The 16431-nt window shown below is 54.1% G+C and overlaps 1 protein-coding gene across 1 annotated transcript in view; it reads left to right on the top strand.

Moving 5' to 3' along the window:
• Positions 1–15198, top strand: part of Grhl3 (grainyhead like transcription factor 3) — a 32417-nt gene extending 17219 nt beyond the window's left edge. Inside the window, exons 6-16 of the mRNA XM_004637597.2 lie at positions 54–207; positions 384–495; positions 1603–1697; positions 3685–3843; positions 4378–4456; positions 4576–4709; positions 6230–6264; positions 7332–7420; positions 8306–8391; positions 10810–10874; positions 14462–15198. Of these exons, the coding sequence (XP_004637654.1) occupies positions 54–207; positions 384–495; positions 1603–1697; positions 3685–3843; positions 4378–4456; positions 4576–4709; positions 6230–6264; positions 7332–7420; positions 8306–8391; positions 10810–10874; positions 14462–14576 (1123 nt within the window). The 3' untranslated portion in view covers positions 14577–15198. The remainder of the gene's footprint in view (positions 1–53; positions 208–383; positions 496–1602; positions 1698–3684; positions 3844–4377; positions 4457–4575; positions 4710–6229; positions 6265–7331; positions 7421–8305; positions 8392–10809; positions 10875–14461) is intronic.
• The last annotated feature ends 1233 nt before the right edge of the window (positions 15199–16431 follow it).

Here is a 16431-nt window from a genome sequence, read left to right as displayed (position 1 = left end):
CCCTAGGGTACCCCTCCCCAGGGCCAGGCCTCACTGTCCTCTCCCTTCCACAGTGACTTTGAGTACACCCTGGGCTCTCCCAAAGCCATCCACATCAAGTCAGGCGAGTCGCCCATGGCCTACCTCAACAAGGGCCAGTTCTACCCTGTCACCCTGCGGACCCCAGCAGGTGCCAAAGGCCTCGCCCTGTCCTCCAACAAAGTCAAGGTGTGCGGGCTCTGGGACAAACTAAGGAGGGCTAAGAGGGGGCAAGATGCCCACTGTGGGTGGCCAGGGCCTTTAGCAGAGGCTTCTGGGTAACTTCCTGTTACTCCAGGTTGGGGAGACTGAGGCAAGGGCACTGGGCCTCCCCGGTGGGAGTGACGTGGCCTCTGTGCTTACAGAGTGTGGTGATGATCGTCTTTGACAATGAGAAGGGCCCAGTGGAGCAGCTGAGGTTCTGGAAGCACTGGCACTCCCGGCAGCCCACCGCCAAGCAGCGGGTCATTGATGTGGGTGAGCACCCACCCTCCTGCCCCTGCTGCCCTTGCCCTGACCCTGACCTCCTCGTGCCGGGCACAGGGGTTTGCATTTGCTGATTGGAAGCAGCAGCCACTCTACGCATTGCTTTGGGACAAATGGGCCAAGAGATCTGAGTACTGGCTTGTTTGTCCCCAGGGAGGTGAGGCCAGTAGAGGCCCAGTGCAGCCACATCTGCTTTGGGCAGGGCGGGGGGGGGGATCCTTCCAGCCCCATCAGCAGGGAAGGAGAGGGAAACCCCAGTGTGTGCACTTGGGTCCAGCTCACTTTGAAGCAGGTGGGAAGCACTGTTCACCTTCAAGTCTGTAGGTTCTGGCGCCAGACCCCTCCTCCAGGCTTTGTGACCAGTGTCACCTCACCACCCAGAGTCTTAGTTTATTCTATCAAATGACATCGGCCCAGCTGCCCAGCCTGCCCATAGTGCTGACTTCTGCTTGGAAGCCGTGTATCCTTGAAGACAAGACACAGACAGGGGACCATTCAGTGACACATCTTCAAGGCTGGGCAACAGAGTGGTTAGGGACGCAGGCTCAGGAGCCAAGCGCATCTGAGCACTTTTCATCAGCTGTGACCTGGGGCAAGCAACCAAGCCTCTCTGAGCTTCATATTGCTCGTACATAGACTGAATATTCATAGTGGAGCTGTGAGGCTCAATGACAGCTGGTCTTTATGTGAGTGCTCGATACAGGGTGGTTACAAGCATAACTAGTTTAACCACTGCGGCTACCACCATGATTGTTGCTGTTATTACTGTATTACGACTGCTGCTGTATCTGAGAGATACAGATCCCATGTTTCAATCCTCATGGAAAGAACAACCTCCTCCCAGATCAATGGGGCCCTGGCCTTGCTGGCAGAGCTGAGCTTCCTCTGGGGCTTTGGGCAGCCGCTCTTTCTGCAGGCCCTGTCTCCCCATGTGATTTGGGTCACAGCGGTCCCTTTTCCTCCTGGCCTGATGCGCTCGCTGTTCCTAGGGTGCAGGGTGCACATCCCACCGAGAGGAGGGAGGTGCAGCTCCTAATGCCCCTTCCCCATGGCACCTGGGGCCCGTCCCTCCTGACTCTATGTCCCCCATGATTGCAGCTGACTGCAAAGAGAACTTCAACACGGTGCAGCACATCGAGGAGGTGGCCTACAACGCACTGTCCTTCATGTGGAACATCAGTGAAGAGGCCAAGGTCAGCGCCGGGTGGTGGCTAGGGTGGGTCGGCTGCCCAGGAGTTGCTATGCTGGGGGAAGGGCTTGCTCACACAGAGCGCTGTGCCGTTTGGTTCGTGAGGGGTGCTATTGGAGGCGGAAGCAGGAGGCATGGCGGCTGGAAGTGTGGGCTCTGCGACCAGAGCCCGGACAGGCTGGATCTGCAGTCTGCTTTTGCACTTAGTAAACGTGTGAGATGGTCCCTCTGAGCTCTGTGTTCTTGGCCATGAGATAAGCATGCCATCGCAGCACCAAAGTTTGCACAGTAGAACATGGCCTGGCACACAAGTGGTGGCTGTTATTAATCCATTCCAGTGTGTACCAGATGCAAAAGCTGAGCCTCACACAAGGTTACATGGCAGCCACTGAGGGTTTGGTGGCTTCCTGGCTAGTGCAGACTGTGGCAGGGGAAAGGCTTAGCAGTCTGGGAACTGAGGCTCAAATCCAGTCCTGCTGCTTCTAGAGCCTGCAGGATGGAACCCATGGGCAACCCGCCCCCCAGGGCTGTGGCAGGGACTCCACAGCAGGCCCTGGGGAGAGTGTGGAGGAGGGGAGGCAAAGCGGCCAGTGGTTTTCCCATGCCAGTACTTATGCCATTACCATTCTTCCAGTCTCGAGCCTGAGCCCAGCCATCAGCTTCCTGGGCACTCATGGGCATCTGGGTCCTGCTTAGACCTGGCCTGGTGCAAAGGACGCTGTTCTTTCCCGGAGTCAGGGTCTGGGTGGTCTTGGATCTGCCCTTTCCTTTTCTGGACCAGGCTGTGTCACTCACTGGGGTCCAGTTCATCTCAAAGGCATCCCTGGCCTGGGCAGGCCGGGGACGACGATTGTGCACAGAAGATGAGGGGAAAGAACACACAAAGGGAGGCCCAAAGGCAGGGGCTGTTATTATTCACACAGAGCAGGCTGGAGGAGGAGCCTGGGCCCGCAGCTCGGGGAGGTGGGAAAGTTTCGTGGGAAGGGAGAGGTGGGTTTCGGTGGGGATTTTCTCACCACCTCTTGGGCCCCAGGCTCGGGTCTCTCAGGTGTGGGCTGGTCGGGTGAGGGGGAGGTATGCCTGGCATGTGCCTGGGGGCCTGGCCCCACAGCCAGCCAAGAAGGGGGTCTGCTCAGGCACCCCACCCTAGCCCTGATGCTGCTGTTCAGGTCAGAGTCATTGCCAAGGGAAACAGCCCAAATAACAGGGCTCAGCAGGCATGGTCATCTGGGATAGCCCAGCTGAGACTGACCAGTTACCATCCACTGTGGGTTGAGACTTCAGCTGTCCCTCTGACAACAGTCACAGCATAAAAGCAGTCAGAACTTACCCTCATAGCCACACAGGACAGGTGTTATTGCCCCTGTTCTGTAGATAGGGAAGCGAGGCTCCATGAACTTGCGTCGGATCCCAGCTTCCTACCATGGGTCTGGGTAATCCCACGTCATTTCCCTGCCTCTTGGGGAAGTTCAGTAACCATGTCCCTGCTCAGAGCCTCCATGGCCGCAGGATGGAGAGGGCCAGGATGGCTCTCTTGCTGTGAGGGGGCTGGATCCGGATGAAGAGAGTGAACTCCTCCCTCACTGGAGGCCCAGGACGCCAGAGCTGGGGCCTAGGGCGGAGTGGCGATGTTTCTCCAGCCATAAAGTAATGTCCTTGGTGCACACTGTGATGCAGAAAGACAGTGCTGTGAATTTCCAGTCCCTGAAAGTGCCTTCGTGCCCCTCCCAGGGTGGACTGCTCTTGGTGAGCTTCTGGGGGTGTCTCACCCAGTGGCCGAGGGGCCTGCACTTTGAGCTTAGTCAGCCCCAGCCCCACCACACGTGGCCTTTGTCACCGTGGGAGAGTTGCCCACCTCTCTAAGCATCAGTTTCCGGTCTGTAAAAGAGGAGTGGTGATGTTTACTTCCAGGGTCCCCATGAGGCGTAAGGGCACCTACTGGGTCCACAGAGAGCCTGACTAACTTACCCAGCACCCTGCTCTGTCCTCAGGTATTCATCGGTGTCAACTGCCTGAGCACAGACTTCTCCTCACAGAAGGGGGTGAAGGGCGTCCCCCTGAACCTGCAGATCGACACCTATGACTGTGGCTCTGGCACGGAGCTGCTGGTGCACCGTGCTGTCTGTCAGATCAAGATCTTCTGTGACAAGGTGGGCATCCCTTCCACAGAGCCCTGGGAAGGAGAGGCCTGGGCCGGCGCTGGCCTCCTGCTTCCATCTGCCTCTATCTCCTCTCTGATAGCTCTGTCTTCATGCTCCCCACTGTCTTTTTCTCCTCACATCTTCCTCTGTCTCCACACTCCTGGGGCTCTCATCTCAGCATATTGCTTTCTAGATCTCTCTAAGTCTTGCTCCATCTCTCTTCTTCTCTACCAGTCTTCCTCAAGTTTCCCTTTCTTCTGCCCGTCCCAGCTTCTCTTTCCTTCTCCACCCCACCTGCCCTGCCCAGCTCTCTTGTCTTTCTAAACTGCTTCTTACTCTCTGTGTCTCGAAACCTGTGCTGACCTCAGGAAGGTGGGGCCAGGCTGGGTGGGAGTGGACCACACACTGGGTTCTTCCCATTTCCTGGTCTCCCTGTGGAGAAACACTGGCACCATAAGCCTGGCCCCTACTGAGGATGCAAATAACTAGGAAAGTAGCCAACTCCTCTGGAGGCCCCCTGGTGACTTCTGCTTCTCCCCACAGGGAGCTGAGAGGAAGATGCGAGATGACGAGCGGAAGCAGTTCCGGAGGAAGGTCAAGTGTCCGGACTCCAGCAACAGCGGTCAGTGGACATAGGCCAGGGGCTCACGGGGGTGGGGTAGGGGAGCAGAGGTGGAGATGATGGGGAGGCTGGGACCTGAGCTGAGGAACTCGGGGCTCAGCGGCTTCCTTTTCTACCAGGCCTCAAGGGCTGCCTGCTGTCGGGCTTCCGGGGCAATGAGACCACCTACCTGCGGCCCGAGGCTGACCTGGAGACCCCACCTGTGCTTTTCATCCCCAATGTGCACTTCTCCAGCCTGCAGCGCCCTGGAGGGGTAAGGGTGAGGGCATGGGAGAGGGTCTTGGCCTGTGGTGGGCCCTACCTTAGTGCAGGCCTGGAAGTGGGAGTAAACGCAACTTGTCAGAACTGGCCCACTAAGATATTTCTAGGGCCTACCATTAAAAAAAAAAAATCAAACTCGAACTATCCATAGTGAATCCCGGGGAAAAGAAATGTCTACAGCAGCTGGGGGGTGTAGCTCCATGGTACAGCGCTTGCCCAGCATGTGCAAGGCTCTGAGTTCAATCCCAGCACCACACATACACACAAAGGGAAAGCCTGTGTGTACATGTGAATCCAGTGAGCTGCTGGACTGAAGAAACACACCTTGTAGCATCAAAATGTTAATACTTGAAGCACGCAAGGAGGGAGCTTCTAATATCTGAGCCCCACATCCACCATGGACGGTTGCCATGGCAACGGTAGAGCAGAGCTGATGCACAGGTCCTGTGTTTCATCCCTCCAGCCTGCACTGCAGCCCTCTCATGGCAGGAGTATCGTCTCCCTGGACCTGTGGGCCAGGAGTGGTGACAGAGAAGCTAAGAACCCCTTGCAGGGCCAGGGCGATAGCTCACAGGGATAAGCACCTGCCTGGCAAGTGCAAGGTCCTGAATTTGATCTCTGGTACAAGAATAAAGGAACCACCCCCCCCCCCGAAGTGACACAGCTAGAAAGTGGCAGAGCTAGGATCTGGGCCCAGCAGCCTGGCTGGGGCACCCATGCCCTGCCGCCTGTCAGGGCAGGGGAGCTGTTACAAGCACCTGCCGAGCCAGTAGTTGACTGGGCTGAGAGCTAGACTGAATCATCGCACTCAGGCCCAGCCCTGTGGGGAGACCCAGCTTGTCCCCATTTCTAGTCAGGGGCACACAGCAGCTGAGTCAAGGGCCCAGAGCCTGTCTCTGCCTCTGTCAGTCCGCGTACTTCTTCCCTCCCACTGTTCTGGTGCAGCAGGAACGTTTGTGAAAACAGGCCTCAGAGCGCAAGATGTGTTTGGTGTGTTGACTTAGGACAGGACAAGGGGAGAGGCCGGGGAGATGGCTCAGTGGAATAAGCGCTTCCCTGGCAAGTGCAAGGGCCTGAGTTCAATCCCTGGTTGGGTGGGGGGAAAGGAAGGACAAGGGGAGGCTTATGGAGTACAAAGGGCTTCCTGTGCTGATGTGGCTCTGGCACTCCCAAAGGCTTCTTCGTGTCCCTGCCCCCACTCTCTCTAGTAGCAGCAGCAGTTCCAGGCACCCTGGTGTCCATAGGGTACTTCCATTTTTCCCCACCCCTGCCTCAGCTCGCACTGCCCAGGTATCTGGTGCAGGACCAGCTCCACTCCTGGCCCGGTGGTCACTGCTCTGCACAGATCTGTGGCGCCCCCTCTAGCAGGGTGATTCCTTTGCCCAGCAAAGGAGAGGACTCATAGGGGACTCATCTGAGCAAGCAGAAGGCATTGAAATGGCACCCCCTCTCCCCAAGGCATGGCCCTCCAGGGAGCCCCCGACATAGAAGTGTCTTTTCTCTTCATTGCAGGCAGTGCCCTCGGCCGGACACGGCGGCTCCAACAGGTACCAGAGAAACCACCCAGGGCCCTACTCCCCACCTGCCCCTTCACCCCTCTGCTGTCCTCGGCCTGCCTTCGCCTCAGCCGGGCTTCCCCTCTGCTACCCCAGCCAGGGCCAGGAGCCTGAACAAGAGACCACCGACTCTGCCCAGCCCCCAAGCTCTACTCAGCTACTTCCTCCCTGAAACTGCCTGGGTTTTTATGAGTTTGTTTTATGTGAAAAGTTGGCGAATCTTTGGCGAGACACCCGCTTGTAAAAAGGGAAAGAAAAAGCCTCTGGGGATAGTAGGGTGGAGAGGTGCTGAGCCGAGGGGGCTGGGGTGGAACCCTAGCCCCTTCCCCTAACACGCTCCACCACAGGGGCCTGGCCCTGTCCTTGGCCAGCCACGGCCTCCATGCCTGGCAGTCCCTTCGCCTCCCTGAACATTTCAGATGCACTTTATATACAGTGCTTTCACCCTGAACTATGCACTGGCCACCTCAGACAGCCCGTGAGTTAGGTCAGTGATGGTGAGCCCTTCAGAGCCTTCAGTGACACAAATAGGCCCCTGCAGCACACCGTAGATTCGCCACCACTGAGTTAGGCCCTCAGGAACTGGGAAACTTCAGCTCTGAGCAGGGATCACACAGCAGTTAGGGAGCAGAGGCAGGGCAGGAACCCAACCCTGCTTCACTCCGAATCCCACAATCCTCCCTTCTTCCGCTGTTGCTTTACGCCTGACCTAAAGCTTTCCAAAGGATCAATGTTGATGTCCGAGATAAAAAATTTTTTGATGGAGACCACATGCTGTGCCTGTCATTACCTCCTGCGGCCTCCTTAGCTATTTCCTGAAGGCTTATTTGCGCTTCTGCACTGCCTGCTTTGCACGCGGGGTCACCTGAGGCAAAAGAACATGGTCCCAGGCCTAGTGTGTGGCACAGCTGAGACGTGAACTTGGGCTGTCCAGCCCCAGACCCGTTTCTTTCCCTGCAGTTCCACTGCCTTGTACCCCTGCCCCCAAGGCCTGGCCCACCTCCAGAGCCCCTGAAAGCCCAGCAGGTCCTCACCAGCCCTCCCTGTCACCCCCACAGGCTGCCCCTGAAGCGCACCTGCTCGCCCTTCTCCGAGGAGTTTGAGCCACTGCCCTCCAAGCAGGCCAAGGAAGATGACCTTCAGAGAGGTAGTATCTACCCCGTGTGTCTTCAGAGTCACCACCTCTGGGAGGCAGGAGGGAGCGCTTGTCCCTTGGACAGGGTTTGGGCCCAGACTTAGGGTAGGTAAGGACATCCCTGCAGGGTTGGAGGCATCTGTCTGCTCTGACCTGGTAGAGACATGGCGTCCCAGGGGAGCTGGCTCAGGCAACAGGCCTGTTTATGCTGACCAAGGGCCCTCACGCTCTGACAGGGAGGAACAGAATGGGGTTTCAGAGTCTAGTTTTCTAGTTTTGACCCTCTAAGTCTGTGGCTACATTTTTTGGTTGTTTTATTTTGAGTCAGAGTCTCCCAAAGTAGTTCAGGCTGGCCTCAAACTCACAGGGATCCTCCTGCCTCAGGCTCCTGAGTGCTGGGGTTACAGGTGTGTGTTGATGCCCTTGGGGTTAATCTGTGGCTTCTTGAGAAGGGTGGCGACAGGCCCCCAAAACTCTGACCAGTAGGTAGAAAAAGCCACCAGCAGCTGTACTTGACCAAAAGCTTCCAGCAGCCCCGAGCCAGCTTACTGCGGTGTTTCCAAATACCTTCAGCAGTTCCCACAACTGCTCTGAAATCGGGGTAGGCCCCCTCCCCACTGCACGCACCAAACAAAATGAAGCTGAGCGATGTTACCAGGGCTTTTGCAAGGATACCAGCTGGCTGGCAGGTGGTAGAGCAGAGCTTCACACCTGCCAAAATCAGGACACTCTCACGCATGTGTGCATGGCACCTGCGGCGCATTTCCCAGCTGGGGACGGCACCCCCACAGAAATCCATCTCACAGTAAAATGAGATGTTTTAGATTCCCCTTCTTGAGATACTTTGGAGCTCAGTGTTTTCCTGGCACCTCTAAAAGCCGCCCCATTGGTTTTCAGTTCTGCTGTACGTGCGAAGGGAGAGCGAGGAGGTGTTTGATGCACTCATGCTGAAGACCCCAGACCTAAAGGGGCTGAGGAATGCGGTAAGAAGCCCAGGTTCCACAGGTCTCATTTCTCACAGGAAGATTTGGGAAAGAACATTCCGGAACTAGGCTTTCTGGGGGCCTGCCTGTCCCGCCCACTGGGGGGGCTGTGGGGGCCCTGCTGGAGGGGGTGTTGCCTTCGATGTTATCTCCCAGCCAGAACCCTGGCTCCACCCTGGGAGTCGCACACACCATAAATCCTCCTTAATCTGATGGCTGCTGTCTGACAGGCCAGGGCTTTTGTTGGCTTTGCAAACCTGTTTCTGTTTTAATGGGAGTGAAACCCAAAAAGGCCAGGCCCAGAGACACTCTTTTTTCTTTCTCCCAGGGGGGTCTCATTCCTCCTGTTTGTGGTCATCCATGGCTGGGGTACAGGCCCAGCCTCTGAGACCTTCCCCAGCCCCCAGCACAGAGAGCTGGGACAGCCAGGCCTGGAACAGACCCTCCAGTGGCTGGTGCCTCAGCTGGTGTTAAGGCTGAAGCCCTCAGAAAAGGCAGAGGAGATGGCTCAAGGGCTCCTGAGGAGCAGGTGACCTCAGGTGCCTTCTGCCAAGGCCAACTGTATGTCTGGCGTCCTGTCAGGCCCGGTGCCCTTGCAGGCTCCATACCTTGTCAGAGAAGCCTGAAAAGTGGATGCAGTCGGCCCCTCCCCAATCCCATGAGGCTATGGCCCCCGAGGTCAGTGGTCGAGATGCGAAGTGACCAACTGTGATTCCAGCCCACTGTCTCCCACTCTTTGCTGCCTGTTCTCCTTCCATACTGTCACCCTGCTTGGCATCAGCCCCGGGAAGTGGCGCTCACAAAAGCCCATTAATGTCACTTGACTGCAGACTCCAAGTCTTGGGTTGGGCAGTAACTGAAGGGCTCAGGCTCCCTTCTGGAGCTTGCATTCTCTTCCCACGGCTCATCTGAGTTGTACCTGTGGTTCAGTCATGTCCTTCCAGATGCAGAGAGCTCACTGCCTGTGACAACAGCCTGTGCAATCTTTTCTTTTTCTTTTTGTGGTACCAGGGATCGAACTTGGGACCTTGAGCTTGCCAAGGAGGTGCTTATGCTGCTGAGCTATCTCCCCAGCCCACTGTGCCGTCTTTGTATAATGTATTCGCCTTATGTTTAGAAAGGTCCTAAATTCTTACTTTGCTTGATTTGAGATCTCCCCCGTGATAGCATCTAGCTATATTACCACTGAAATAGTCTTAAGAACTTTTCTGGCCCAGACGGGTACCTGTCAAGAATAGCACCAGAATGGAACTTGATTCTTATCCTAAAGAGCCCAGAGATGGCCAGCTCCCCTATAGCCCCGACCAAGCTGTGCTTCAGCCTTCCAGCAGCTAGTTCTGAATACCAGCATTTGACTGTGCTCTTACTTGGCCAAGTGCCAGGCTGAGCACTTTGCATAACTGTCTTAGTGGAAGTCCACAACGTGAACGCTCTGGTCCATCCCATTAGTGCACCCATTTTTACACACAAGGAAACTGAGGCTCAGAGAAGGAAGGAGACCTGTTACATTTTGCAGGTCCAATGGCAGAGCTAGACCAGATCCATGTGCTCCAGAACCTCAAGAGCTATAGGGAGAAGTGGGGTTGCCTCTGGGAGTACAGCCCGGCAGACTGGGTGCTCATCTGGGCATGGCTCTGAGGTTCGGGGTGTGGTGGAGTCAGTGAACCAGGGCTCGGGGCTCAGGCCCTGGCCTGTACTGTTGGAGCTTGGCATGCACAGCTGCCACTGAGGGTCAGTAGTCCCTGCCTGAAGGAGAAATGTGGGCTGGAGTTGGTCACCACAGGACCGGGAGCAGCCTGTCACTCAGCTTCCCTAATAATGGCAGTGGCCACTGAGGGAGGGCTCAGTGAGGGTTGGGAGCTGCCCTCAGTGGCACGTGGCATCATGCAGATCTCTGGATAGGTGGCTACTCTCTCACACACAAGGAATTTGCAGAAGGTCACTAGTGGGTGGATGGTGGCCCTATCCCAATGGCTGGCCCCAGGCAGAAGCTAAGGGAAGGGGTAGATGCTCATGAGATTTCACACCCACTAAAAATGCTGTTTGTTTGCAAAGTGTCTGCTAAGATACAGGAAGATTTATCAGACGATGACGTTTTAAAAGTAATGCAAATCCACCTATGTGGAATACACAAATATCTGCACACGTGACCAACAATGGTATGGCACATAGCCAGATATTTATTAACGGTCTTCATCTCAGGAAAACAGGATTGTAGATGGCTGTAATTTTCTTCTTTATGTCTCTTGAGACAGACAGACAGAATAGTGTTGTTAACTTTATATAACCACACACACGCACATACACATGCGCGCATGTGCGCGCACACACACACACACACACACACACAAAACCTGTTACAATCAGGAAGTGCTCCAGTTGGACAGCAGAACTGAATGCCCTACTGTTCTCTTTCAGATCTCTGAGAAGTATGGACTCCCTGAGGAAAACATTTGCAAAGTCTACAAGAAGTGTAAGCGAGGGTAAGTGCCCCCTCAAGCCCTCTCATCTGCTGGCTTCACCAAGGAGCTGACGGGGTACGGAGTTGGGGGGGCAGGACCCACCAGTCTGTGGCCTCCAGTCACACTTCCACCTGCAGAGATTAAACTTTGACCAGACCTATTGGGAAGGCCAGGAGTATTGGTCAGAGGTAGAAAGATCTTTAGATGTGACCTCATAGGTGGAAAGGAAAGGGCAGGGTCACACAGCAGAAGACCCACGTTCAAGTCCCAAGGCTGTTGGATAGCCTAGTCACTGGATTATAAGGATGACTGCAGCAAATACCATTTACCTGACCACCCGCTGTGTGTTAGGGGCTAAGCTCAGGGATCTTGTCATCCACTTTTTACAGTTAGAGAAACTGAGGCTCACAGGTGATAAGCAGTGATTGCGGACAGGAGCAGGGCAACAGAGGCTCCGAGGCAGGAAGGCCCACTGGGTTGCCGCTAGAGAAGTCAGAGCAGGAAGGAGCAAGAGCTGGGAGTGGGAGTCATGTTAGGGGTGCCCAGCCAGGGGTGCCCCATAGACCTGCCCCACCACCAGAGTGGAGTAGGCCAGAGAGTATGACTCTGTCCTTCAGGGACCCACGTAGTGCCAGGCCACCCACATGGGTTCTTGGGGACTGTAGCACCCTTTCCTGTCTGCCCAGGAGGCCCTTGGCTGGGAGAGGGGGAGTGGCACGTGGTGACTGTCTTCCCAGGCTTCAGTCCCCTGGTGGGAGGTAGGGTCATTCTCTGGGCTTCTGTAGCCCTTCCTGACTAGGTCCCCTTGCCAGACCAGCATGAGACCCAGGCAGTGAAGATGTGTTGCTGCCTTCCCAGCCCAGAGCACCCAGGAGCAGGATGCTGGCAAATCCCCCACCTTTGTCCAGCTCAGACCTGAGTCCTGCCCCAGCCAGCTCACGCCAGCTGCACCGAGCAGCAGCCTGGGAAGGGGCTTAGGCATCACTCGCCACTCTCTGTTGGCTTCCTGCATCTGAGGCTGTGCCAAGTGAGGCAGTGTTCTTGCCCGCTGAGGCCCCATCTAAGCAGGCCCCGGGCCCACTCCCCTTTACTCTGTGGCTCCCGCCCCAACTCCTACGGAAGCTTGGGGTCAGGGAATGTGTCCGCCCCTGCAGCCCTGGGAGAGGACTCATTTTACTTTGTATGAGTGGCACTCATGCATGTACATGCATGCGTACGTGTGTGCACATTTCCAAGTTTCAGTTTTAAACGGGGTTCTCACTCTCTGTAGCTGAAGCTACCTCCTGCCCTGCTTTCCTCGGCACTTCGCTCTCACCCGTGGCTCCAGCCCCATAGATCCCACCCAGCCGGGCTGAGGGTCCAGGTGGTGCCTTCATGTCTGATGTAAGAGCCCAGGGTACAGGCGGTGATGTGGCCTACCCCCTCCCCCGAGTTGCCCGAGGCTTTTCCTTGACCACCAGCAGCAGCAGGAGCACTGCCTGCACACCAGGCGCTGCACTAAATGATGCCCCACAATAAAGCACTGACCCTTTGCTCCTGTTGGGATGACAGGATCTCTATTTCTATAGATGAGGAAACCGAGGTCCAGCATAGTTAGTGGTGGCAGAAGGTATCCCACCTACCTGAAACCTGTGCACACATTCACTATTTTTTTCTTGCCATCTGCTTATTCCTCTAATCACTAAACAATAGGCAAACAAAGGCCAGGGCCAGTACCATAGCCTAAGGCAATGATGGCAACCCTTCTAGAACTTTCAGTGATACAAACAGCCTGCTAGGGCAAGCCATATAAGTTCACCACCACTTGCCCAGGGCATCACCTACCAACCCTGCAGAGGCACTGTGTAGCCCCACACCCCACAGACCCCAAAATCTTAGCTCTAGGATGGTCCAAAATGTCTGAATGAGAACACTCCCCCCAAAAACCTCTTGTTAGAGGGGAGACCAGGCAAGGCTGCTGCTTCATCACAGTTCTCAACTAAGGCAGGAAATTTTAGGGGGGTGGGGGAGCTAGTTTATCTTCACAAAGCCCTCCTGAAGGTCCTCCAGGGAAAGGCAGATACCATCAGCTTTACAAGCACCACTGAGTGCTTGAAAGATTAACAAAGACCTTCTTTCAGCTGGCAGCTGGCCAGGGTTTTAATGTGGCCCAGGGCAGAAGACAGCTGGAAGCTAGGAAGTGACAAGAACTATGACAACAGTCCCTAACAGGCTCCTGTGCTCAGAGCCCATTGGTCACTGGCCTCCAAGGGGGGAGAGGGTCCCTTTCTCAAAGGCAGGAGCTCTGGGCCCTGCTGGGAGCGGGAGGGAGCCAGGCTCTACTGCACGCAGGGCATCTGCCCAGTGCCTGGCACCTGTAAGGGCCAATAAATGCCACCAGAGGGAACGAGCAAAACCACCCTGGCATTGACAAGTGCCCACTCTTCTGTCCAACCCTGGCCTCCTCAGGCCTGCTCCCAGCCTCCAGCAGCCAGACAAAGATCCGTCTATGAAGGAACTCCAAACAGGGGATCCTACCATTGACACTGGCAGTACATGCACCTCTAAGGGCCTGAGTCGGACCTTTTTCATGAAAAGAGCAGAGGCAGTGGACATAGCCTGTGGGCTTCAGGCTCACAATGGTCCCCAGAACCCTCCTTCATTGCGTCCTTAGGAAAGCAGACATCTATCTGTGGGCCACTTAAAAGTTATCTCACATTATCTGTACCTTCCCCTAATCCTGTATTTTGCCTTTATCTTCTACCTCCCAACTTGTATTTATAGGGCACTAGCTGCCCCACTCCCTCTTCTTCTTCTGGCTCCTCCTATTAAAAAAAAAAATACAGTGGAAAGAGACAAAGGTCTAGATTCAACTCTCAGCCCTGCTGTTGATTAACTATGTGACCCTCGCTTCTTTGAACCTCCATTTTCCTGACTACACACTAGAGTAACATGGTTGTTAGGATTTCTTCCTCCAGCCTATGGGAGAGTCTACCCTCCTGGAGGGCAAAATATAGGCCTAATTCTTCTTCCTCCTGCACTTAAAAAAGCCTGAGCACATGCTAGAGATGGCTGATGGGTGGGTAGAGGGGGTCAGGTAGATGGGTGGGTGAATGGGTGGAGGAGTAGATGGGTAGATGGATGGATGTACCCAGCTCCGTGATATGCTGAGCAGCTTAGCAGGGAAGGAGGGAGAAGACCTGATAGAATCATCTCCAGTCTGCTCTTGGCGGGTCCTGCAACAGGCAGACATCTCCTAGAGGAGTATCCTTTGGGATACACTCTGGCTTTGATCCGGCAGGGGGCTCCGCCATGAAGGTTCTTTCTCTCTCTTAGGTTGTCCAGGTCCTTACCTAGAGTGTGTGGGAAGAAGAGGCCAAGCCCCTCAGCCTCTCGGGGTTCAACTGAGGTGGAGGGAGCGGGGAGTCCTCTGGCCCAGACAGGCATCCCTGAGTGGCACATTGTAGACTTGTGGAACTCAAACCGCCACACCTCCCAGGCTCAAACTCACATGGGGAAGAAACACCCTGCTGCTCCTCAAGTTGCAGTGTTTCCATCCTCCCGGTCACGCCAAGGGCCAGGAAACAGGGGGGCCCTGCTACATTCCAACTATATTTCTTCATTTTCAGAATCTTGGTCAACATGGACAACAACATCATCCAGCATTACAGCAACCATGTTGCCTTCCTGCTGGACATGGGGGAGCTGGACGGCAAGATTCAGATCATCCTGAAGGAGCTGTGAGGCCTGTACTCTAAACCTCAGACCCCGGGGATAGGCTCAGGCTGGAAGCCAACTGGAAGTGGCCCCAGGCCACACACAACTCATCCATGTGCCTCAGTGCTGTTACTTGAATGCCTTCCTCCAGGGAAGTCACAGATGCCAGGGCCAGAAAGGGGCCTGGGAGGCCTTTGGACTGGGCCTTGTCCATGCTTGAATCCAACCCTGGAGTTTCTGGCCAGCACTGGCCCATGGAACACAACACCTTTTGGGTGAGCTGGTGCCCACCGCCAGACTTCTTCTCACACTGCCCTGCAGGCCGCCCTCACAGAGGAAACTGCTGTCACAGAGAGGAAGTCACCCTTGGTCCCACATGGCCGCCATTTTGGATTCCTCCACCCGTCAGACCAACGATTTCTTACCCTTTGGTCAGTGAACTTTTGATGGTCAGTGCAAAGGACTTTTGAAAAAGACGACACTGTCGTGGAAACAATATCTTGTTCACTGACTCTTCAGTGCGAGATGTAAATAATAGAGCTGACTGGAACAAAGTGACCTCTCTGTAAAACGACTACCTTGCCATTCGCTGCTGTACACATTTCTTATTTACAATTTTCCATTTATACTTCTTATTTACAATTTTATGTTATATATATATAAGTATATATTGTATATATATGCAACATTTTATATTTTTCATGGATACATTTTTATCATTTCAAAAAATTCTGTATTTCACATTTCTTGGACTTTTTTTTTTTTTTTTAGCTGTTAATCAGTTATACATTTTGTATACTGGTAGTATTTAGTAATAAAAGCTTCCCTATGTATCAGTCACCTGCTGCATAGCTCCTTTTGTGAGTTTCCAGTAGGAGAGAGGCTGGGGTGGAGGAGGTCTCTCATCTTCTTTCTCTCCACCCTGAGGTGAAGGATGGAGGTGCCCATGAGTTCTTCTAAGCCGAGGCATCTACCCTGGCAGGCAACAGAATCAGGATGTGGTCCCACAAGGGCCCACTTTTGCTACCTGAGGATCACTGACTCTGACATACAGGTCTACCTTCCTTTCAGCCAGAACTGCCATCTTCCAGTAATTTGCCAAAATGACTAACACAAAGGGCGAGAGGAGGGGAACCCCATATGTTTTCCAGGCCTTTTAGAAAACATGTGGTCGTTCCTTTGGCCACATACATGTGAATCTACAAAAAGGGTGATATTGTAGACATCAAGGGAATGGGGACTGTGCAAAAAAGAATGCCTCGCAGATGTTACCATGGCAAAATGGGAAGAGTCTACAGGGTTACCCAGCATGCTGTTGGCATTGTTGTAAACAAGCAAGGGTAAGATACTTGTCAAGAGGATTAATGTGCGTATTGAGCATATTAAACACTCAAAAGTCGTGATAGCTTCCTGAAACATGTCAAAGAAAATGGTCAGAAAAAGAAGGAAGCCAAAGAGAAAGGTACCTGGGTTCAGCTGAAGCGCCAGCCTGCCCCTCCCAGAGAAGCACACTTTGTGAGGACCAATGGGAAGAAACCTGAGTTGTTGGAACCTATTCCCTGTGAATTCATGGCATAAACTGGGGGTGTTGCTCTGCCATTCAGTACCTAATTGGCAGCTTAAGTGTAGTGTCCTCGGTCCTATGTAAAAATAAAATCATCCTGTGTTGTAAGGGTGGTTTTCTTAGTTGAACAGGTATGTGGTGCCTTCTTACCTCAGAAATATTTGCAGCAGATTTTCACTGTACCTAGTAATTGTGTCTCGTCTTTATTCTTCAGTGTTTTTCTTGCTGAAAGATATTGCTGAGGTATTGTGCAGGAGTATACCCAAAAATGAAAATATTTATAAAATATTTATATTGGCTTGAAGATCCTGTAAATCA

Source organism: Octodon degus, unplaced genomic scaffold (genome assembly GCF_000260255.1).
Source record: "Octodon degus isolate 3935 unplaced genomic scaffold, OctDeg1.0 scaffold00092, whole genome shotgun sequence".
In the NCBI taxonomy this organism is placed as follows: domain Eukaryota; kingdom Metazoa; phylum Chordata; class Mammalia; order Rodentia; family Octodontidae; genus Octodon; species Octodon degus.
This window is presented reverse-complemented; position numbering and strand designations above follow the sequence as displayed.